Source organism: Pan paniscus, chromosome 9, assembly GCF_029289425.2.
Source record: "Pan paniscus chromosome 9, NHGRI_mPanPan1-v2.0_pri, whole genome shotgun sequence".
Classification (NCBI taxonomy): Eukaryota; Metazoa; Chordata; class Mammalia; order Primates; family Hominidae; genus Pan; species Pan paniscus.
Window position 1 is genome coordinate 119,871,107 of NC_073258.2, and position 23,824 is coordinate 119,894,930.

At 54.1% G+C, this 23,824-nt stretch overlaps 2 protein-coding genes across 7 annotated transcripts; both read left to right on the plus strand.

Moving 5' to 3' along the window:
* The first annotated feature begins 2,908 nt into the window (after positions 1–2,908).
* Positions 2,909–18,209, plus strand: NLRX1 (NLR family member X1). 6 transcript variants are annotated; one of them, XM_003819999.6, is made up of 10 exons: positions 2,909–3,495; positions 5,541–5,658; positions 6,537–6,606; positions 7,084–7,172; positions 7,681–8,300; positions 8,655–9,476; positions 13,892–14,487; positions 15,377–15,463; positions 16,300–16,551; positions 17,311–18,209. In XM_003819999.6, the coding sequence occupies exons 2-10, from the start codon at positions 5,589–5,591 to the stop codon at positions 17,630–17,632; spliced, it is 2,928 nt and encodes a 975-aa protein (XP_003820047.2). In that variant the 5' UTR covers positions 2,909–3,495; positions 5,541–5,588; the 3' UTR covers positions 17,633–18,209. The 6 variants fall into 6 exon arrangements, with proteins under 6 accessions (XP_003820047.2, XP_008971665.2, XP_003820045.2 ...); XM_008973417.6 differs by having other exon boundaries at positions 2,909–3,235; XM_003819997.5 differs by having other exon boundaries at positions 2,909–3,114.
* Positions 18,210–18,726: 517 nt separating this feature from the next.
* On the plus strand, positions 18,727–23,678 carry NHERF4 (NHERF family PDZ scaffold protein 4). Its single transcript, XM_055094988.2, has 7 exons — positions 18,727–20,863; positions 21,444–21,633; positions 21,737–21,873; positions 22,113–22,317; positions 22,528–22,724; positions 22,813–23,040; positions 23,178–23,678. Exons 1-7 carry the CDS (start codon positions 20,321–20,323, stop codon positions 23,406–23,408), a joined length of 1,731 nt encoding a protein of 576 aa, XP_054950963.2. The 5' UTR covers positions 18,727–20,320; the 3' UTR covers positions 23,409–23,678.
* Positions 23,679–23,824: the final 146 nt, after the last annotated feature.

Genomic DNA, 23,824 nt, shown 5'->3' on the forward strand with positions numbered 1-23,824 from the left:
CAAAGTGCTGAAGACCAGAGTTGACTAAGACAGTTGTCCACGCAATAATTCTTTTTTTTTTTGAGATAGGGTCTTGCTCTGTCACCCATGCTAGAGTACAGGGTGCAATCATGGCTTACTGCAGCCTCAACTTCCTGGGCTCAAGCGATCCTCCCATCTCAGCCTCTAGAGTAGCTGGGACCGCAGGTGCGTGCCACCATGCCTAGCTAATTTTTTTAAAATTATTTTTGTGGAGTCAGGGTTTTATTATGTTGCCCAAGCTGGTCTCAAACTCCTGGGCTCAAGTGATCCTTCTGCCTTAGCCTCCCAAAGTGCTGGGATTACAGGTGTGAGCAACCACACCCCGGCCTCATGCTATAATTTTTTTTTTTTTTTTTAGACAGAGTCTCATTCTGTAGCCAAGGCTGGAGTGTGCAGTGGCATGATCGTGGCTCACTGCAACCTTTGCTTCCTGGGTTCAAGCGATTCTCCTGCCTCAGCCTCCTGAGTAGCTGGGACTACAGGTGCCTGCCACCACGCCTGGCTAATTTTTTTGTATTTTTAGTAGAGACGGGGTTTCACCACGTTGGTCAGGCTGGTCTCGAACTACTGACCTCAGGTGATCCACCCACCTCGGCCTCCCAAAGTGCTGGGATTATAGGGTGAGCCACTGCACCGCATCCTAGGTCAGACAGCAGAGGACATGCCCACGGCATGACTCACAGTACTTCTGTCTGCAAGAGGCCAGTCAAAGTATATGTTATTAATAAAACCTACATGGTTGTCGTACCCATGGGGAAGGTGACAGGGGAGGAAAACAGATTGCTCTGAGCTGTGTCCAGGAACTGCTGCCAGGTGACTGCCTTGCATGGCTAGGTAAGTGGAATGAAGCTAGAGGAGATTACCAGGCCCAAACTGTCACCCATGAGACTACATTCATGGGGTTCCTATACTTCCCCTCCCACATCCTATTCTACTCCCCTTGAAGAACCTCTTTTAAAATGCAAATGTGTTGTTCACCCTGCTGCTGGGATGCCCTGCCTTTCCTTTCTCTGATTTATTTATTTATTGAGACAGGGTCTCTCTCTGTTGCCCAGGTTGGAGTGCAGTGGTGCAATCTTGGCTCACTGCAACCTCCACCTCCCAGGTTCAAGCAATTCTCCTGCTTCAGTCTCCTGAGTAGCTGCGATTATGGGCATGTGCCACCATGCCCAGCTAATTTTTTGTGCTTTTGTTTTTATTTTTGAGACACGGTTTTGCTTTATCTCCCAGGCTAGAGTGCAGTGGCATGATCTCGGCTCACTGCAACCTCTGCCTCCCAAGTTCAAGCAATTCTTGTGCCTCAGCCTTCTGAGTAGCTGGTACTACAGGCCCATGCCACCACGTCTGGTTGATTTTTTTTTTTTTTTTTTTTGATACAGAGTCTTGCTCTGTCTCCCAGGCTGGAGTGCAGTGGCATGATCTTGGCTCACGGCAACCTCCGCCTCCTGGATTCAAGCGATTCTCCTGCCTAAGCCTCCTGTGTAGCTGGGACTGCAGGCATGCACCACCCAGCCCGGCTAATTTTTGTATTTTTAGTAGAGATGAGGTTTCACCACGTTGCCTAGGTTGGTCGTGAACTTCTGAGCTCAGGCAATCCGCCTGCCTTGGCCTCCCAAAGTGCTAGGATTACAGGCATGAGCCACCATGCCTGGCCAATTTTTGTTATTTTTAGTAGAGACGGGGGTTTCACCATGTTGGCCATGGTGACCAGTTTGAGCTGGTCCCAAACTCCTGGCCTCAGGAGATCTGCCCTCACCCCCAGCCTTCCAAAGTGCTGAGATTACAGGTGTGAGCCACCGCGGCTGGTCCTCTGATTTATTTTTTCAGATCCAGTACAAATGTTACCTCCTCTGCATTCCCTTTTCCAGACTCTCCTAATGCCTTGCCTCTGCCACTGAAGTACATCATTTGTTTGTCTGTTTTTTATATTTTTATTTTCTATTTTCATTTTAAATAGAGACAGGGTCTCACTATGTCACCCAGGCTGGTCTCAAACTCCTGGTCTCAAGTGATCCTCCTGCCTCGGCCTTGAAGTACATCATTTGTAAATGTGGTAGTTGGTTCCATTAAAGTGAGGTGCCTGCCTTGCTGTGGTTGGCAGCCCAGGGCCTAGTGCTGGACCTGGCTTGTGGGGGTGAGGTGCTCAGTACTACCCAATACCACAGTACAACGAATGAACAGATGTCTAAATGAAACATCCACATTGTTTTCAGTAAGTCCTCTTCCCAGCCCTGCCCTGGAGAGCCTCTCTGTGGGTGCCCTAGTGCACAGCTCTGTTGTGTGAACATCGTACACTCATGCTTGCATACGAAGGCGTGCCCTGGCTGTGGGTGGTGGGTGGCTCCTCCTTCTGGGCTACGTGAGCCCAGGGTGTGGAAGTGTGTGGAAGTGTAGGGATAAGGGTGGGGGCTTTGGGAACTGGGAAGCCCCAGGGCTAGGCCATGAATGGGTGTCAGACCCGAAGAGCAGGTTGGGGTGCAAGCTGTTCTTCAGCCCCCATTCTTCCTTCTTTCTTAACCAAGGTTACCAGCGGCCACACACATAGGTCTGGGCTCTGAAGAGGACCGGATACATAAGGCAGAACCCAAGGAAGCCTTAGGCTCAGGTCTCTGCCTGAAGGTAGGCTGGGGAGGCGGAGAGGGACAGAGGGAAGAATCCCCTGGACACCGCGCCTCAGGGAGGCCCAGGGGTAAGGTAGGAAGACTCAGGCCCGGGATTTTGTTCTGGCTCATCCACTTCCTAACTGAATCAACCTGCACAAGTCATTTCACCCTTCTGAGCATCAGTTTCTTCATCTGTAAAATGGGCCTAACAAGCAGCCCAGCCTGGGAGGTGGTTAGTGAGGTCACTGGATGTCACTGGCGCTTGGGAACCTGCAGAGGGCAGTACTAGCGGCAGTGCCCGCGGGGATGGAGGCAGGGAGGCGGGGCGATGGCGGGACGGGTGGCGCCGGAGTTCCAGCCCTGCGCCTGCTCCGGGGCACCGGGCCCCTCTCGCTGATCCCCTCGTCCCAGGACCCCGCAGGCCCGAGTGCCTGGGCTCGTCCTCTTTCGCGCCCGCTGCCAGGTGCCAGGGCCGCGCAGGCGGGCGGAGGTGGGCAGGAAGCGCCACGCCGAGGAGCCGGGGACTCTGGGAGCTAGCGGGAGACGCCGGCGTCCGCCCAGCCGACCCCTCTGGGCCGCGGCCGACGGCTCCCGGAACTGGGCAGCCGCGGGTAAAGGCCTAGCGGGCTTGATAACCCCTGCGCCCTGGCTGGGAGGCCGCGCTGAGCGGGGGGCAGGGCGGGCCGGGGGAGGAGGCTGTGCAAGGGCCGCGGGGAGATCCCGGCCGAGAACGAGAGGGACGGAGCTGGGCGCTGAATGGCGGGCGTTCTGGCAAGTCTCCCCCTGCGTTCCCGAGGCCACCCGAAAGTAGGAGAGCTGTTTGGGACCCAGTTTGGTGGAGGAGCTCTGGACCTGTAGGAACACCGCCCCTGTACGTTTCCTGCAGTTCCCCCTCCTTTTCTCATTGCCCTGGAGACCTGGGTGATCACCGGAGAACTGCCCTCGGCCCCGCAAGTCCCGTCTTGACTCAGTGGCGCTAGATCCGAGGTTAAACCGGAACCTAGGCTTTCTCAGGCTTCTGGAGCCCTCTCTTAACCCTTCCGCAGCCCCTGGGACGGGCCAGCACCCAGCCAGCTCCTCCGCTGGTTGGCCGTGCTAAGGCAGGTGGCCCAATGCAGCCAGTTCTCCTTAAGCGTACCCTGCCCAAGAAGCCCCGATCTCAGTGGAGGAGACCAGGTGCCAAATAGGGGCACATTCCATTTAAGTGAGTTCAGAGGCCTCAGAAAAGACTTCCCAGGGACGGAGACTTTTGAGCAGGATCTTAAAAGATTGGTTGGGGCCCGAATGGTGGCTCGCGCCTGCAGTCCCCGCACTTTGGGAGGCCAAGGCGGGCGGATCACTTGAGCCCAGGAGTTCGAGACCACCCTGGGCAACAATGGTGAAAACCCCGTCTCTACAAAAACCAAAAGCAAAAATTAGCCAGGTGTGGTGGCACACCACTTTAGTCCTAGCTACTCAGGAGGCTGAAGCAGGAGGATGGCTTGAGCCCAGGAGGTAGAGGTTGCTGTGAGCTGAGATCGTACCACTGCACTCCAGCCTGGGCAACAGAGCGAGAGACCCTGTCTCAGGAAAAAAAAAAAAAAAAAAAAAAAAGATTGGTTGGGACTCTAACAGAGGAGAAAGGTCATTCCAAACTGAGAAGAGTGTATGAACAAATTTAGGGCAGCAAGAGCAAGAATCCAGTGAGCCTGGGGTATAAGGTACAGGCTGGGACAAACTCAGAAAAATAGCTTGTGGGAGCCCAGTGTTTGGACTCTATAAGTAACCTCGGACTTTTCGGGAGGTGCTTGGTGCTTGGGGTGAGGGATTAGAATGGGATGAGACTGAAGGCAGAAAGGCTGGTGAGAAGATCGGGTCCAATAAATGCTGGTCGGGGCAGCAACTGGCTGGCAAAGCAGTGGGGAGGAATTGCTAGGACTCTTCACACTGCCTAAAGGAGCAAGGGAAGAAAGATTTGAAGACAGAGGTCACGTTTCTAATGTAAGGCGTGGGTGGGAAGATTTGCAGCAAGGTAAATGACAAGAGGAGGGGAATGATGAGTTCAGTTTTACATGGGAGAAGTTTGAAGCAGTGGCAGGTTGTCCATCTGGAGATGTCAAGTGAGAAGTTCATTCATTTATTTATTATTTATGTCAGCCTCAAAGGCTGCTTACATAAAAGTCACAGAGAACATAAAATGATAAAGCCATTAAAACTCAGCTAAAAGGATCTGATATCTGCGGAAGAAAGGCAGAGTGGGGTGGATAATTATTACTGGAAAATCTAGGCACAGAAAAGCCACTGAAAATGAACACAGGACTCCTATCTGAGCTTGCTGGTGGCCAAGAAGGAAAAAGGACACCTAAATAAAGCAGTTTACCAGGGTGGAACTCAGGGAAAGGTGTTCGTGAAGCTTCAGGGGAGAGGCAAGACGTGGTAGGAAGGCCAGGTGTGATGGCTTACACTTGTAATCCCAGCACTTTGCAAGGCCAAGGCAGGCAGATTACCTGAGGTCAGAAGTTCGAGACCAGCTTAACCAACATGGTAAACCCCCTCTCTACTAAAAATACAAAAATTAGCCCAGTGTGGTGGTGGGCGCCTGTAATCCCAGCTACTTGGGAGGCTGAGGCAGGAGAATCGCTTGAGCCCGGGAGGCATAGGCTTCAATGAGCCACAATCATGCCTGGGCAACAGAGGGGCACTCCATCTCAAAAAAGAAAAAAGAAAAAAAAGGTGGTAGGAGATAAAATGGGATTCCTCAAGCTGGAGTTTGGGAGAGGGATGAGAGCTGAAAACCAGGCCAGGGCTTCAGCAGGGCCAACATTTGAGGAAGGGCTGATCCTCTCCTGGGAGGAAGGTCCCTCCTTGGCTGGAATGGGGTTAGGGGTGCAGGGGAGGAGTGGTGGCAGTGATCCATTCATACCATTCTTCTTGCAGGACAGAAGTCGGTCCTAGGCCCCCCAGGCTCTGACCTTCTTTCCCAGGATGAGGTGGGGCCACCATTTGCCCAGGGCCTCTTGGGGCTCTGGTTTTAGAAGAGCACTCCAGCGACCAGGTGAGCAGGAAGCAGGGGTTTCTGTTTTTACCTCTTTCTTGCTTTCCAGGGTCCACATGATGCCTCCAAGACAGCAGGGATCCAGATACCAGGTGCACTAGTCTCAGCTCCATGGTTCTCTAGCTGTTGACCTTGAGCATGTCGCTTCACCTTCCTCAGCTGCCTTTTTCCCATCCTAAAATAAGGGAGTTGGACTTGGCCCGGTGCGGTGGCTCATGCCTGTAATCCTAGCACTTTGGGAGGCCGAGGCAGGCGGATCACAAGATCAGGAGTTTGAGACCAGCTTGGCAACATGGTGAAACCCTGTCTCTATTAAAACTACAAAAAAAAATTAGCCAGGCGTAGTGGTGCACACCTGTAATCCCAGCTAGTTGGGAGGCTGAGGCAGGAGAATCATTTGAACCAGGAGGCAGAAGTTGCAGTGAGCTGAGATCGCACCATTGCACTCCAGCCTGGACAATAGAGTAACACTCTGTCTCAAAAAAAAAAAGAGAGTTGGACTAGATCATCTTCGAGAGTCTCTTGTAGCTACATAAGTCTAGGAACTTGTCTGATTTTACTTTACATACAACAGAGATTTACTGAGTGCCTGCCATACCGCAGACCTGGTGTTAAGTTCTAAGTAAATAATTGTGAACAAAAACAGACATAAGGGGGACAAAAAAATTTTAAAACACCCAAATGTGATCCCTCTCATGGAGGAGAGAGGAATGAATGTTAATCGAATAATCACACAATGAAATATAAAATTGCAAAATAACTGCTGCAAAGGGGCAGTACATGCTGCTATGAGAGCAAATACTGGGGGATTTGATGTAGACATGGGTTCTGTGTATTGCATGGGATCTGCAGATGCTATTTCTTCCTTCTCTCTGTAGATGATCGTATCCCCTTCCTGATCCACTGGAGTTGGCCCCTTCAAGGGGAGCGTCCCTTTGGGCCCCCTAGGTGAGGCCTGGGTGTCATACCTTAGGACTAGTCTGGGCACAACAGAGCAGACTGGGAAGGGTCAGGACTTGGGGCTAGCTTGATCTCTTGGGGACCTTGGGGAGGGGCTTGGTCCTTTGGGGGTGGGAGGATACAGTGGCAGCTCCAAGGCGTGAGAGGAAGTTGGCTTAGATCATCTGTGGTAGAAGGCATAGTAGTCAGTGGAGGGACGACGCTGTGGGAAGTGGGTGGAGCCTCACATGGCCAGCCTGAGTTCCAGGCGGGCAGTCAGCAGTGGGGTCTGGAGGGCTAGGGCTAAGGCCTCAGCACCTGGGAAGGGTGTGAAAGTCAGACAAGCCTCTAAACTTGGGGGTCCAGTGTGGGGCCTGTATCTCAGGAAACCAGAAGTCTAGCAGTGGAGATAGGCTTGGACCCAGAGCCTGTGAAGGGGCTGATCCAAGATACAAGTCCCAGCTCATCCCCTCTCCTTGTTCCCAGGGCCTTTATACGCCACCACGGAAGCTCAGTAGATAGCGCTCCCCCATCCGGGAGGCATGGACGGCTGTTCCCCAGCGCCTCTGCAACTGGTAAAGGGACTGGCTGGGACCCTGGTCGGGGGTGTGGTGGGCAGACGGGGCTGGAAGGAGAAGCAGGGTGAGGGAGGCATAGAGGATCCACTGCCATCTTCCATCGGTGGTCCCTCCTCCTCTCTGTCCCTCCCTCCCATCCGTCTATGTATCCCTTCCTGCAATACTCTTGCAATGCACACTTATATGTACAAAGCACTAGGAGAGCCATACCATCCCTATGCTCAACAAAGTTGGGTCAAGCAGGTTAAGACGGCACATAGGTCACTGTGAAACCAGTTGGTCCAGGCTCAGCATTACTTGTCCAGTGGCTTCCCACTTTCTGACATAGGGGTTCCAGACTTTCTGGACAGTCTATATTTTCTCAGGGAGTCTTGTGTGCCCACCATTGTGGGCCCCAGCATCTATGCCGTGATGTCCCAGCCTGACCTCACCACCGCCCTGATTGGCCCTAAGCTACATCTCCAGGCCCCTTTCCCTGACACATTTCCCTTATCTTCCCACTCAGAAGCTATACAGCGGCACCGCCGGAACCTGGCTGAGTGGTTCAGCCGGCTGCCCAGGGAGGAGCGCCAGTTTGGCCCGACCTTTGCCCTTGACACGGTCCACGTTGACCCTGTGATCCGCGAGAGTACCCCTGATGAGCTACTTCGCCCACCCGCGGAGCTGGCCCTGGAGCATCAGCCACCCCAGGCCGGGCTCCCCCCACTGGCCCTGTCTCAGCTCTTTAACCCGGATGCCTGTGGGCGCCGGGTGCAGACAGTGGTGCTGTATGGGACAGTGGGCACAGGCAAGAGCACGCTGGTGCGCAAGATGGTTCTGGACTGGTGTTACGGGCGGCTGCCGGCCTTCGAGCTGCTCATCCCCTTCTCCTGTGAGGACCTGTCATCCCTGGGCCGTGCCCCAGCCTCCCTGTGCCAACTTGTGGCCCAGCGCTACACGCCCCTGAAGGAGGTTCTGCCCTTGATGGCTGCTGCTGGGTCCCACCTCCTCTTTGTGCTCCATGGCTTAGAGCATCTCAACCTTGACTTCCGGCTGGCAGGCACGGGACTTTGTAGTGACCCGGAGGAACCGCAGGAACCAGCTGCTATCATCGTCAACCTGCTGCGCAAATACATGCTGCCTCAGGTGGGTGGCCCTTTACCCCAGGTTATCACTGCTGCCCGTTTGCTCGCCCCCTAGGTCCTGGGTTACTTTAACTCCTGGTCCCTTCACTTCCCAGTGGTGTGACCCTGAGCAGGTCAGTAACTTCCCCAGCCTTCTGTTCCTTTCTTTTTGAGTTGCTCTGATCAAATGGGGTACTGCATATAATATTAGCACAGCGGCCTGGATCACAGCAGGTGTTCAGTAATTGCTAGTTATAACTGTTATCCTCATCAATGTCTTCATCCTTGGACACTCCGTCTTCAGGGGTCCCCTGGGAATAGAGGCAGTCAACAGGACACTAAGGTCTTTCTTAACTCTCAACCATGCTCTTCCCAGGCCAGCATTCTGGTGACCACTCGGCCCTCTGCCATTGGCCGTATCCCCAGCAAGTACGTGGGCCGCTATGGTGAGATCTGCGGTTTCTCTGATACCAACCTGCAGAAGCTCTACTTCCAGCTCCGCCTCAACCAGCCGGACTGCGGGTATGCCGTTGGCGGTTCAGGTGTCTCTGCCACACCAGCTCAGCGTGACCACCTGGTGCAGATGCTCTCCCGGAACCTGGAGGGGCACCACCAGATAGCCGCTGCCTGCTTCCTGCCATCCTATTGCTGGCTCGTTTGTGCCACCTTGCACTTCCTGCATGCCCCCACGCCTGCTGGGCAGACCCTTACAAGCATCTATACCAGCTTCCTGCGCCTCAATTTCAGCGGGGAAACCCTGGACAGCACTGACCCCTCCAATTTGTCCCTGATGGCCTATGCAGCCCGAACCATGGGCAAATTGGCCTATGAGGGGGTGTCCTCCCGCAAGACCTACTTCTCTGAAGAGGATGTCTGTGGCTGCCTGGAGGCTGGCATCAGGACGGAGGAGGAGTTTCAGCTGCTGCACATCTTCCGCCGGGATGCCCTGAGGTTTTTCCTGGCCCCATGTGTGGAGCCAGGGCGTGCAGGCACCTTCGTGTTCACCGTGCCCGCCATGCAGGAATACCTGGCTGCCCTCTACATTGTGCTGGGTTTGCGCAAGACGACCCTGCAAAAGGTGGGCAAGGAAGTGGCTGAGCTCGTGGGCCGTGTTGGGGAGGACGTCAGCCTGGTACTGGGCATCATGGCCAAGCTGCTGCCTCTGCGGGCTCTGCCTCTGCTCTTCAACCTGATCAAGGTAATATCCCGATCAAGGTAACCCCCCAACCTGCTCCTTCCCTCCCCAGCACCCCAAGCCGCCCATGCCCCCACATGGTTCCCTGTTCACCCCTTGCTCCTCTCCCAGCAGGAAACTGCTGCTTCCTGCAAAGGTATGAATCTTCTCCCTGGATCTGGTTTCAGCTCTGGGCATTTTGGCTTTTAGTGGGATTACAGAGAGAGAAGCCACAAGGCTGGGGAAGGCTTGGTGGCTGGGGAAGGGAATCTGGGGACATGGGGACTTTAATAATAATGCTACATGGATTCCTAAAAATGGTTTCCTTTTTGTGTCTTTCCTCCTAGGAGGCAGGCCTATCCTCTGCTTTGCAGGTCCAGAAACTTGATTGTGTCTGTTCCTCCAGAGGTGATTAGGCTCTGAGAGTGATGACTCATCCTAACTAAATCACCAGAGACGGGTTTATAAAGCAGATGCCATTTTATTCATTTATACTAGGAAGATAAATGGCATTGGTAATTGGCTTAGGGGAGTCATCATGAGGGCAGGTCCACTCCAGAAACCAAATTACAGACCTGAGGACTGTGCTGTGAGTGGCACAGCTGAGCGAGGTCTTTGAGGGCTGGAAGGAGCCACTCTGTGTGATGTGTGCCAGGCGCGTTATCAGTGTTCATCCTTTTGTTTTTCACATCACTCCTGGAAAGGAAATACTATTATGATCCCTTTTATAGATGAATAAACTGAGGCTCAGAGAGGTAAAGTAACTTGTCCGAGATCACTCAAATAGTAAGTTTAAAAGCCCAGGGCTTTGTGATTCTGAATCCTGTGCTCTTTCTGCCAAACTATACTGGTGCATTACGGATATGTCTGTCGAGCTGTGGGACTTTGCTAGGTAACCTTTGTTTTCTCTAGGAATGTTTCAGCAACCCATTTTGAGGAGGCAGAGTGCTGGTTAGTGCTGGCAGAATTTCAACACTTTTTAAAAATTTAAATGTATTTTTATTTTTATTTTTTGAGACAGAGTCTTACTCTGTTGCCCAGGCCTAGAGTGCAGTGGTGCAATCATAGCTCACTGCAGCTTCGACCTTCTGGGCTCAAGCAATCCTCCCACAACTTCACTGAGTAGCTGGGGCCTCAGGCATGTGCCACCAACCCCAGCTAATTTTTAAAATTTTAATTTTGTAGCCGGGTGCAGTGGCTCACGCCTGTAATCCCAGCACTTTGGGAGGCGAGGCAGGTGGATCACCTGAGGTCAGGAGTTTGAGACCAACCTGGCCAACATGGTTAACCAAGCGTGGTGCCGGGTGCCTGTAATCCCAACTACTTGGGAGGCTGAGACGGGAGAATTGCTTGAGCCTGGGAGGCAGAGGTTGCAGTGAGCCAAGATTGCGCCACTGCACTCCAGCCTGAGCAACAGAGACTCCCTCTCAAAAATAAAAAAATAATAATAACAAAATTAAATTAAATTAAAAAATAAAAAAATTTGAATTTTGTAGAGATGGGGTCTCACTAGTGATCCTCTCACTTTGGCCTCCCAAAGTGCTGGGCTACAGGTGTGAACCACTGTGCCCAGCCAACCTTATTTTTATAGGCACCAAAGCATAAGGGCTAAGAACAGGGATTTGGTAACTCAGCTATTTGAGTTCAAATCCAGGCTCTGCTACTTATTAGCTGTGAGACTTTGGACAGGTTACTTAGTTCTGTGCCTCAGATTCCTTATCTGTGAAATGGAGATAATACTAGAACTTATATCACTGGCCTAATATGAAGATGAAATGAACTCATCCTCAGGGTCTAGGACATGGTAAGTGCTATTTAATTGTTTTTTGTTTGTTTGTTTTTTTGAGATGGAGTCTCGCTCTGTCGCCCAGGCTGGAGTGCAGTGGCACCGTCTCTGCTCACTGCAACCTCCACCTCCTGGATTTAAGTGATTCTCCCAGCTCAGCCTCCCAAGTAGCTGGGACTACAGGCACCTGCCACCATGCCCGGCTTATTTTTGTATTTTTAGTAGAGACAGGGTTTCTCCATGTTGGCCAGACTGGTCTTGAACTCCTGACCTCAGGTGATCCACCCACCTCAGCCTCCCAAAGTGCTGGGATTACAGGAGTGAGCCACCACACCCGGCCTATGCTGTTTAATTGTTTGTCACACATAGAAACAGACTTCGTTCGAGACCAGCCTGGCCAACATGGTGAAACCCCATCTCTACTAAAAATACAAAAATTAGCTGGGTGTGGTGGCACGTGTCTGTAATCCCAGCTACTCGGGAGGCTGAGGCAGGAGAATCTCTTGAGCCCAGGAAGTGGAGGTTGCAGTGAGCTGAGATCGCGCCACTGTACTCCAGCCTGGGTGACAGAGCGAGACTCTGTCTCACAAAAAAAAAAAAAGAAAAAAGAAAGAAACAAAGAAACAGGCTCGGGCAGCCCACCCCTTCTCACACCATCACCTCCGACAGGAGGTCACAGCTGCTGCTGAGGCCACCCCCGCCTTGAGGATGTGCCTGCCGGACCTGAGTTGCAACGAGAGGCTGCAGTCTCCCGAGGGGATTCAGAAAGCCCCCAGTTATTGAAAACCCAGCAGACTTGTCAGCCCTGCACCCCCAAGCCCTCTTGGAGGGAGGGTTGCCCTGGCAGAGCACTGAGCCCAGCTGTTTATTCACCAATCTGTGGATTCAGCTTCACAGGGTGACATATTCTGTCACAGGTTGGTGTTGGAGAAGGGGCACTATCACCTTTATGAGAGTAACCTTACATATAAACATGAAAACAAGCCAGGTGCAGTGGAGCACACTTGTACTCACAGCTGTCAGGAGGCCAAGGCAGGAGGATCGCTTGAGCCTAAGAGTTAAAGGCTACAGTGAGCTATGATCACACCACTGCACTCCAGCCTAGGTGACACAGCAAGACTCTGTCTCTAAACAAATAAAAATTAAAACATTAAAAAGTAAAAAAAACCCCAGATGTTAAAGGACGTGCCACAAAACAACGTCATGGTTTGTTGCCAGAGGAATGACCCTTCTTCCCTTTCAGAACCATTGCAGGGATGGGGGAAGATATCACAAACCCCCAACATTTATTTCTTTGTCAGATATTTGAGTGCCTGCTGTGTGCCAGGCAATGTGTTAGAATCTGAGGAAATGTCAGTTAACAAAACTACAGGTCTCTGCCCTTTCTGATCTAGTCTGAGCTCCTCTCCCAGAAGGAAACTGCTACTTCCTGCACAGTTTGAGCACAAAAATATCAATGTAACCATATAAGGAAAAATTACGGCAAATGCCTGGGAAGAAGGAGCCCCAGATGCCATGAAAGTGTATAGTGGGGGAACTGGTCTGCGGGGTCAGGAGAGCCTCTTTGTGGAAGGGCATGTCGTCTGACCCTTGTAGCATTAGCCAAAGGAAGAAGTTGGGGGAGGGGAAATGCCCCAGGAAAAGGCAGCACCCTGGAGGTTTTTTTTTTTTTTTTTCTCTTGAGACAGGGTCTTGCTCTGTTGCCCAGGCTGGAGTTCAGTGGTGTGATCTCAGCTCACTGCATCCCCGACCTCCAGTGCTCAAGGGACTACAGGCACATGCCACCATGCCTGGCTAATTTATTTTTAATTAAGAAAATTTTTTAAATAGAGATGGCGTCTTGCTACATTGCCCAGGCTGGTCTAGAACTCCTGGGCTCAAGTGATCCCCCCACCTCGGCCTCCCTAAGTGCTGGGATTATGGGCATGAGCCACTGCACCCGGCCTATGGAGGCTTTGAAGGAGGAAAAACCTTGGCACTGTTAAGATGAAAAAAGCCGAAAGGGCAGGAGCATAGCGAGTGGGGCCAAGAGGCTTGTGATGAAGGCATCGTAGTCGGCAGGGCCCAGATCACACAGGCCCTTAAAGCAGTAGGAACTGCATGTTGAAGATGGTGATGTATTTGTGATACCTAGCCCGGTCCCAAACTAAGTGTGTAATACATGCTAATTCCTTCTCACCACCTCCTGGGTTTGAAAATGTATCAGGGTGTTTGGGAAAGAGAAAGAAGTTCCTAATGTCTGCAGCACGTGAGACAGGTGTTGAGAGATGACCCTGGAAAGGTCAAATTAGGGCCAAATTATGAAAAGTTTTGGGCCAGGTGCAGTGGCTTATACCTATAATCCTAGCACTTTGGGGGGCCTAGGCTAGGGAGCCCAGGAGTTCAAGACCAGCTTAGGTGACACAGCAAGACCCCATCTCTAGTTTTAAGAAATGTTTCATATTCCAGGCTAAATGTTTGGAGTTTGCCACATAGGCAGTAGGGAGCCATGGAAGGTGTTGCAGCAGGGGAGTAGCATGATCAGACAAATTATGCTAAGTTCAAGGGGAGATCACAGGGCTGGAGCAGTCATGGGGGTGTACCTTAAGCTGAACCTTGAAGGCTGAACAGGCACATGGAAGGCCACAGTGACCCTCCCCTGCTTCTTTTTCAGGTGGTTCCACGAGTGTTTGGGCGCATGGTGGGTAAGAGCCGGGAGGCGGTGGCTCAGGCCATGGTGCTGGAGATGTTTCGAGAGGAGGACTACTACAACGATGATGTTCTGGACCAGATGGGCGCCAGTATCCTGGGCGTGGAGGGCCCCCGGCGCCACCCAGATGAGCCCCCTGAGGATGAAGTCTTCGAGCTCTTCCCCATGTTCATGGGGGGGCTTCTCTCTGCCCACAACCGAGCCGTGCTAGCTCAGCTTGGCTGCCCCATCAAGAACCTGGATGCCCTGGAGAATGCCCAGGCCATCAAGAAGAAGCTGGGCAAGCTGGGCCGGCAGGTGCTGCCCCCCTCAGAGCTCCTTGACCACCTCTTCTTCCACTATGAGTTCCAGAACCAGCGCTTCTCCGCTGAGGTGCTCAGCTCCCTGCGTCAGCTCAACCTGGCAGGTGTGCGCATGACACCCGTCAAGTGCACAGTGGTGGCGGCTGTGCTGGGCAGCGGAAGGCATGCCCTGGATGAGGTGAACTTGGCCTCCTGCCAGCTAGATCCTGCTGGGCTGCGCACACTCCTGCCTGTCTTCCTGCGTGCCCGGAAGCTGGGGTGAGGACCTATCCTCATGCACAGGCATGAAGAGGGAAGAGGGTTGGAGGTGAAGAAGTGGGAAAAGAAAGTGCCAGGGAAACCAGAGGTACCGATGAGTGACCAGAAGGTGGGATGAAGAAGTCTAGTTTAGGAGCCGGGAGCAGTGGCTCACACCTGTAATCCCAGCACTTTGGGAGCCCGAGGCGGGCGTATCACCTGAGGTCAGGAGTTCGAGACCAGCCTCAACATGGAGAAACCCTGTCTCTACTAAAAATACAAAATTAGCCAGGCATGGTGGTGCATGCCTGTAATCCCAGCTACTTGGGAGGCTGAGGCAGGAGAATTGCTTGAACCTGGGAGGCGGAGGTTGCGGTGAGCCGAGATCATGCCATCGCACTCCAGCCTGGGCAACAACAGCGAAACTCCGTCTCAAAAAAAAAAAAAAAAAAAAAAAGAAGTCTAGTTTGGGTGGAGGTGACAGGAGCAACAGAAGGGAGGAGCCAGGCATGGTGGCTCCTGCCTGTAATCCCACTGCTTTGGGAGGCCAAGGCAGAAGCATCACTTGAGCCTAACAGTCTGAGACCATCCTGGGCAACATAGCAAGACCCTGTCTCTACAAAAAATTAAAAAAATTAGGTGTGGTGGCACGTAGCTATCATCCCAGCTACTCGGGAGGCTGAGGTGGGAGGATTGCTTGAGCCCAGGAGTCTGAGCCTGCAGTGAGTTGTGATCATGCCATTGTGCTCCAACCTGGGCAACAGAGTGAGACCCTGTCTCTCAAAAAAGGGGAAGCAGGTATAGATTCCCAGAGGCAGGCTGATGAAAAAAAGGCATGGTAGATGGACAGACTGCCTGCTAAATTCCCTCCCTGGTCTCTCACCTCCCCTCTGGCCACCTTCTGCTCCAGCTTGCAACTCAACAGCCTGGGCCTTGAGGCCTGCAAGGACCTCCGAGACCTGTTGCTGCATGACCAGTGCCAAATTACCACACTGCGGTGAGTGACCTGGGAGTGGGGCATCCCGGTGGCCAGCTAAGGTCAAGAGTGAGCTCCCTGCTTCCTGACATACTTGGCACAGACCCACCCAAGGGATAGTAAATGGAGGAGAGTCTAGGCCCTGACCTGTCCCCTCCATTTCCCCCAGGTCCACTGCAAGCAGCAGGGCAGCAGGGAAACATGCCACCTGTAATGGGTGCTAAGAAACCTCTCACGTGGCTAAAATCAGCCTGGGGGAGGTGGGGAGAGAGGGTGGAATAATACCTAGGCCGGTTGCCTGGTAACAGTGCCACTGATCCCCTTCCAGGATTTTTCCTGCAGCCTCCCAAGGAGGACCCTAATGCTGGGCACTCAGTAGACACCCCTTAAGTGTTGACTGATATGTGGGGAACCTGAGCGCCTGGGTTCCAAGTTTCTGATTGGTGTAAGGGGAGGCAAATGAGGAGAGAAAAAGGAAGAGCAGGGAGAAGGATAGGGGAGTCAGAGGGGAGGGAGAAGCAGAGGCTGTGGAGCGGGTGAAAAAGGCAGAAGAAGGGAAACAGAAATGGTGAAAAGGAAGGGAATAGATACGAAGGGAGTCAGGGGAAGAGGGAAGGAAAGGCCAGCTCCCCTACTCTGACTCCTCTGCCAGGTGCCACACCCCCTATTGCTCCAGCCTTTCTCCTGGGCCTGCATTTCTATGTCCGGGTTCCTCTTGCCCCATGCAGGGCCCTCTTTGGCCCAAGTCCTGACACCCAGCACAGGGCTGCCCCATCAAGGCTGCCAATACCACCCCCAACCTTGCCTCCCCCTCCTCTCAATGAGCCCTCATAACCTTGGGTGGCACGTGGCTGTAGGCTGTCCAACAACCCACTGACGGCGGCAGGTGTTGCCGTGCTAATGGAGGGGCTGGCAGGAAACACCTCAGTGACGCACCTGTCCCTGCTGCACACGGGCCTTGGGGACGAAGGCCTGGAGCTGCTGGCTGCCCAGCTGGACCGCAACCAGCAGCTGCAGGAGCTGAACGTGGCTTACAACGGTGCTGGTGACACAGCGGCCCTGGCCCTGGCCAGAGCTGCCCGGGAGCATCCTTCCCTGGAACTGCTACAGTGAGTCCTGTCCCTGGTCCCATTGCCCCCAGCCCTTCAGACTACTTCCCTCTCTCGACTGTGCTCCTCCAATCCTAGGGAGTGCTTCTGAGCCTGGGGCTGGTGCCTGTCCTCTATTCCTGGTTTCTGACTGATCCTTGTCAACCTAGCTCTCAGCCAACCCACCCCCTCTGTGACTGGCGCTTAAACTGCACCAATTCCCTACCACCATTTCTCCTAAAGGCCTACTGTCTCTGGTCCCACTGAATTCTAGTATCAGGGTCGGCTGTGGTGGCTCACGTCTGTAATCCCAGCACTTCGGGGGGCCAAGGTGGGCACATCACCTGAGGTCAGGAGTTCAAGACCAGTCTGGCCAACATGGTGAAACCCCGTTTCTACTAAAAATACAAAAATTATCTGGGTGTGGTGGTGCGCACCTGTAATCCCAGCTACTTGGGAGGCTGAGGCAGGAGAATCACCTGAACCCGGCAGGTAGAGGTTGCAGTAAGCTGAGATCATGCCACTGCACTCCAGCCTGGGTGACAGAGCAAGACTCCATCTCAAAAAAAACAAAAACAAAAACAAACAAAAAAAGAATTTTAGTATTAGTCCCTGCCTCCCACTGGCCAGCAGCCTCCACCTCTGGCTCATTGCAGTTACCTGATCGCACTCTGCAGCCAGAAGATGAGTTGTGAGGCCCCCTGACTTTCCGTCCATCTACCCTCGGGCCCTCCTTCTCAGAGCTCTACTGAATGGCATCGACTTTCTCTCTCCTGCCAGCCTCTACTTCAATGAGCTGAGCTCAGAGGGCCGCCAGGTCTTGCGAGACTTGGGGGGTGCTGCTGAAGGTGGTGCCCGGGTGGTGGTGTCACTGACAGAGGGGACGGCGGTGTCGGAATACTGGTCAGTGATCCTCAGTGAAGTCCAGCGGAACCTCAATAGCTGGGATCGGGCCCGGGTTCAGCGACACCTTGAGCTCCTACTGCGGGATCTGGAAGATAGCCGGGGTGCCACCCTTAATCCTTGGCGCAAGGCCCAGCTGCTGCGAGTGGAGGGCGAGGTCAGGGCCCTCCTGGAGCAGCTGGGAGGCTCTGGAAGCTGAGACACTGGCGGCAGGCACCTAGCTATGTGACCACTGGCCCTAAACCTTTTCCCTCTGTGGCCTCCTGGCTTGCACTGCTCCCTCTAGAAAGATTCCTTCAGGTCTGGAGGCAGAGGAATGGGCACAGCTGAGCCAGTTGCCCTCCTAGGGCATGTTTGACCAGGACTGAGTCTGGAATCTCCAAGTTAAAGATGGTGAATCAATGCTTCGGGCTTGGAGATGGAACATGCCTCCTCTCCATTCAGCTAGAAGGACCAAAGCATGTGGCATTTGGATGGCCAGAGTGCCCTGAAGCACCACTACCAACCTTGCCTCCCCCTCCTCTCAAAGAGCCTCTGATTGTGCCACCAAGGGGCTCACATCTTATGTCTGCCATGCCAGGGGTGTCGCCATCCAGATGTGTTGGAAGCTTCCCCTCCTGCCTTATGCTCACCTGTGGACACCGAGGATGCCCTCACATTGGTGCTTTCTCCTCATCCTCATGCCCCCTTTGCCACAATGGTATGATGGCTTGGTAGCCCCTCGAGGCAGATGCACCTGACTTGCTGCTATTAAAAAGCCGTGTGCCTTCTACCAATTGTGGCCTCTTCTTTACTGCCTGGTGCTTCCAAGAAAGGGCACTGTTCTTGGTCTTTTTGGTTAAATTACCAACCATGATCTATTGCAAGTGGTTCTTGGGCACTAGGTTCAGAGGCAGTGGAGGCTGGAAGGGCCCATGAACAAGATATTGGCATGGGGGTTGGCCATGCTGGGCTGTATTAGTCCAATCTGACGCTGCTAATAAAGACATACCCAAGACAGGGTAAGTAATTTATAAAGGAGGCCGGGCATGGTGACTCACGCCCGTAATCCCAGCACTTTGGGAGGCCGAGGTGAGCGGATCACCTGAGGTCAGGAGTTTGAGACCAGCCTGACCGACATGGATAAACCTCGTCTCTACTAAAAATACAAAATTAGCTGGGTGTGGTGGCACATGCTTGTAATCCCAGCTACTCGAGAGGCTGAAGCAAGAGAATTGCTTGAACCCAGGAGGTGGAGGTTGCCGTGAGCCGAGATAGTGCCACTGCACTCCAGCCTGGAGAACAAGAGTGAAACTCTGTCAAAAAAAAAAAATTATAAACGAAAGATGTTTAATTGACTCACAGTTCCACATAGCTGGGGAGGCCTCACAATCGTGGCAGAAGGCAAATGAGGAGCAAAGTCACATCTTACATGGCAGCAGGCAAGAGAGTGGGTGCCGGGGAACTCCCCTTTATAAAACCATCAAATCTCATGAGACTTATTCACTATCATGAAAACAGCACGGGAAAACCTGCCCCTGTGATTTAATTACCTCCCACCGGGTACCTCCCATGACACGAGGGAGTTATGGGAGCTGCAATTCAAGATGAGATTTGGGTAGGGACACAGCCAAACCATACTATGGGCCATAGAATTATCACCCTTTTCACACTTACCCCCCAGGCTTGGAGTTAGTGACCAGCAATCTGCCTTTCTCTGCACAGAGGGGCAACTGGGTCAGATTCAGGGTCTCCAGAAAAAGTTGGGGCCCAGGGATAGATTCAGGAGGAACCCACACAGTTTTCCAGAGGATAAGACTCTCAGCGGGGCACGGTGGCTCACGCCTGTAATCCCGCACTTTGGGAGGCCGATGAGGGCAGATCACCTGAGGTGGGGAGTTTGAGACCAGCCTGACTAATATGGAGAAACCCCATCTCTACTAAAAATAAAAAATTAGCCAGGTGTGGTGGTGCATGCCTGTAATCCCAGCTACTCGGGAGGCTGAGGCAGGAGAATTGCTTGAACCTGGGAGGCAGAGGTTGTGATGAGCCAAGATCATGCCATTGCACTCCAGCCTGGGCAACAAGAGCTAAACTCCGTCTCAAAAAAAAAAAGACTCTCACTCCCGTTAACCATTACCCCACTGCTTCCACAGCGTCTTCAAGGAGGCGGGACCTGGGAGGGGATGGGTGGGAGGATCAGTGGCTGTGATGAACCTTGTCCCTACCCCGGGCACTGGGTTGCTGATCCAGCTATGGAGAAAGCCGCAGGTAGGAGGCCAGGAGAAATCCTCTGCAGGGGACTTTGGGACAGGCAGGGGGCCGACTTGGAGGCTGAAGCTTTGGGACCAGGGCACATTTGATTTTGGGGCTTGGAGCCCTGAGGCAGGTAAACAAGTCAGGAGAAAAGTAATGAGTTGATATGTCTGTCTTCCTGGTCCACACCCTGTACTGATATGCTCAGATTTATGTGCCAAAGACTTGGGGGGAGAGAAAGGGAGGGGACCGCACAATAGTCCTGTGTGTATGGCAGTGAGAAGAGAAGACCCCTTTGGAGCAGAAAGGAAGGGGCATGCCCTGAGTTTGGGGGTTCCCCTGAGTCCTTTTAGTTTATGCCAATGGAAGAGGCACATCTGGGGAGAAGAATGTGACTCTCCTCCTCTCACCCACTTCTTTGCCCAGTAGATCTGCAGGACACAGACTCGTTAACTCTGTAAGTGCCACGAGGATTGGGGCAAGGGGAGGAAAGAATTGGAGGCAGGGAAGCGCTTCACTGCCATTAGCACCTAAAGGAGATCCTGGGACCCAAGTCCAGCTGCCAGCTTGTACCTGCTTCCCCTGCCTCCTTGCAGGAAGTTTAAGTTTAACCCGAAGCTGGGCATTGATAATCCCGTCCTCTCCCTGGCCGATGACCACGACCCCTATGGTAACTCCCTCACCCCCTGGCAACCATTCCCTTTCCCTGGAGGCACCACGGCTCCACACGGCCTCCGATCTCCTTGGTAACCACTCACTCGGTCTCCCTCTGATGACAGCCTTGGTTGGGAGTAGAGATAGGAGGGACCGGGCATTTTCTCCTGTCCCAGTCCCTCTGCCCACGAACCCCACCACCCAACACCCAACCAGGCAGAAACTGCCCAGCACCCTATCAGGACACAGGGTCTGCCAGGCACACGGCGAACCTGTACTTGGGCTGTGCCCTCTCCTCCCCCTTTTCTGCTGCCCACCTCACCCTCCAGATCCCTGGAGCCTGGAGCGGCCTCGCTTCTGTTTACTGAGCAAAGAGGAGGGCAAGAGTTTTGGCTTCCACCTGCAGCAGGAGCTGGGCAGGGCTGGGCATGTGGTGTGCAGGGTGGACCCAGGCACCTCTGCCCAGCGCCAGGGTCTTCAGGAAGGAGACAGGATCCTGGCGGTGAACAATGATGTTGTGGAACATGAAGACTATGCGGTGGTAAGGCTGTGGTCCAGGAGAGCATGCTAGCACCTTAGAAAGAGAAGCGGGTTGCTCAGTCCCCTGGGCAGTATGGCAGCAGGGCACAAGCCTCACTCCCCCACACCCCAGGATTTAGAAGTGCCCAAGTCAGAGGGGTAGGGAAAGCATCTAGAAAGCCGATTCCCGCTGGGCGCAGTGGCTCACGCCTGTAATCCCAGCACTTTGAGAGGCCGAGGCGGGTGGATCACCCAAGGTCAGGAGTTCAAGACCAGCCTGGCCAACATGGCAAGACCCTGTCTCTACTAAAAATACAGAAATTAGCTGGGCGTGGTGGCAGGCGCCTGTAATCCCAGCTACTCGGGAGGGCTGAGGCAGGAGAATCACTTGAACCTGGGAGGCGGAGGTTGCGGTGAGCTGAGATCACACCATTGCACTCCAACCTGGGCGACAAGAGCAAAACTCCGTCTCAAAAAAAAAAAAAGAAAAAGAAAAAGAAAAAAAGCCGATTCCCTTGGCAAAAAAATGTGGATTCCAGGGAGGTCCTGGGGGTTGGCAAGAGGGTCTAGACCAAACCCACGCCCACGTGCCCTCTGTCCAGGTGGTACGCCGCATCCGGGCCAGCAGCCCTCGGGTATTGCTGACAGTATTGGCACGGCATGCACATGACGTGGCCCGAGCTCAGCTGGGAGAAGATGCCCACCTCTGTCCCACCCTAGGCCCAGGGGTCCGGCCCCGGCTGTGCCACATAGTGAAAGATGAGGGTGGTTTTGGCTTCAGTGTCACCCATGGTGAGCCCAGAGGGTGCGAGGGGGCGGCAAGGATGAGGGATCTCAGCCCCTGTTCAGGGCAGGCAGGAAACAGACTGGACCTTGCTTTTTTTTTAATTTCTAGGCAATCAGGGTCCTTTCTGGTTGGTGCTAAGTACTGGAGGAGCAGCTGAGCGGGCAGGGGTGCCCCCCGGGGCCCGGCTGCTGGAAGTGAATGGGGTCAGCGTGGAGAAGTTCACTCACAACCAACTCACCAGGAAGGTGTGACTGCCTGTCTCCCACTCTCCTCCCCCAATCCGGGCCTGGGCCCCACCTCGGGAAGACGCCTCCTTCCCCATGCGCCTAACCTCCTTATCTGGTCTCCTACCTTTATCACCATCCTCCCCCTCTACAGTTTGTGCCAGGCTCCACTTAGTGCCTGGGAGGAGGGGCTGTGGGGGGAGCATACCTCTTCTCTCCCTGCCCAGGTGTTATACTGATGCCCTGCTGGGTCCCCACAGCTTTGGCAGAGTGGACAGCAGGTGACCTTGCTGGTGGCAGGGCCAGAGGTGGAAGAACAGTGTCGCCAGCTGGGATTGCCCCTGGCTGCACCCCTGGCAGAGGGCTGGGCACTGCCCACCAAGCCCCGCTGCCTGCACCTGGAGAAAGGGCCCCAGGGTTTTGGGTTCCTGCTCCGGGAGGAAAAGGGCCTTGACGGTCGCCCTGGTGAGTGGGAGCCCTGGGGGCGGTGGGGGAAGGTGGGCCTTGGGGTGGGCACACAAGCATATATACACCTTTCAGTGCACCGAAGAGGTGTCCCTGTCTGAGCTCTGGCCCTGGGCCGCCTCTTCCCGTTCACTCTGGGGTCAGTCCCCTGGTGTGTACACAGTGGCCTAGCATAGCTGGAGAGGAGCAGTGAGGATGTCTATGCCCCAGGACAGTTCCTGTGGGAGGTGGACCCGGGACTGCCAGCCAAGAAGGCTGGGATGCAGGCTGGGGACCGGCTGGTGGCTGTGGCTGGGGAGAGCGTGGAGGGGCTGGGCCATGAGGAGACGGTGTCCAGGATCCAGGCGCAGGGCTCCTGTGTCTCCCTCACTGTCGTCGACCCTGAGGCGGACCGCTTCTTCAGCATGGTGCGTGCTGAGGGGCAGGGGCTAGGGTTGGGGCAGGAGTGGGGCAGGGCTTGGGTCCAACAGATTTGCTCTACCTGCCACCTGCCAGGTTCGCCTATCCCCACTCCTCTTCTTGGAGAACACAGAGGCTCCCGCCTCGCCCCAGGGCAGCAGCTCAGCCTCACTGGTTGAGACAGAGGACCCTTCACTTGAAGACACAAGCGTGCCTTCTGTCCCTCTTGGCTCCCGACAGTGCTTCCTGTACCCTGGGCCTGGTGGCAGCTATGGCTTCCGACTCAGTTGTGTGGCCAGTGGGCCTCGTCTCTTCATCTCCCAGGTGACTGATGCCCCATGGATCTTGAATCCCTTCGATCCTTTGCTGCCTGATCGGTCTTCCTCTGCTTCCCTCCCAGAGCCTAAAGCCAGCAAACTTTCCCCCGGTGTCCCCTGTTCTGCATGCCCCCACAACACCAGGTGACTCCAGGAGGCTCAGCTGCCCGGGCTGGGCTGCAAGTGGGAGATGTGATTCTGGAAGTGAACGGGTATCCTGTTGGGGGACGGAATGACCTGGAGAGGCTTCAGCAGCTGCCTGAGGCTGAGCCACCCCTCTGCCTGAAGCTGGCAGCCAGGTCTCTGCGGGGCTTGGAAGCCTGGATTCCCCCTGGGGCTGTAGAGGTGAGGAAGAAGAAACAGATGGGACTGTGAGTAGCTACAGAAGGGCAGGGAGGAGTGAGAAAGAAGGGCAGAGTGGGCGAGGTACAAGGTGAAGCCGTGTGGGGTATGCAGGTTGGGACTTCAGGTCGTGGTAGGTGGGGACAGAAGGACTCGTGAAATAAACCCCATTCCTGGGCATTCCAGTGCAGGGCGGGGCAAGAAAAAGGAACTCTTCTGGGTCCCACCTGGAATGACCTTCTACCTCCTCTCTCTGTATAGGACTGGGCTCTGGCCTCGGATCTGCTGTAGAGCACCCCTGCTTGGTACAGACATACTCAGGGGCTACTGTATCTTCACTCTCCAGCCCGAGGTGGTGAAGGCAGGATGCTCTCTCTAAGCCAGACCAGAGGGACTCAGACACCACCGATCACAGGCTGGCCCAGGTGCTCCCTCCCTTCCTGCAGGCC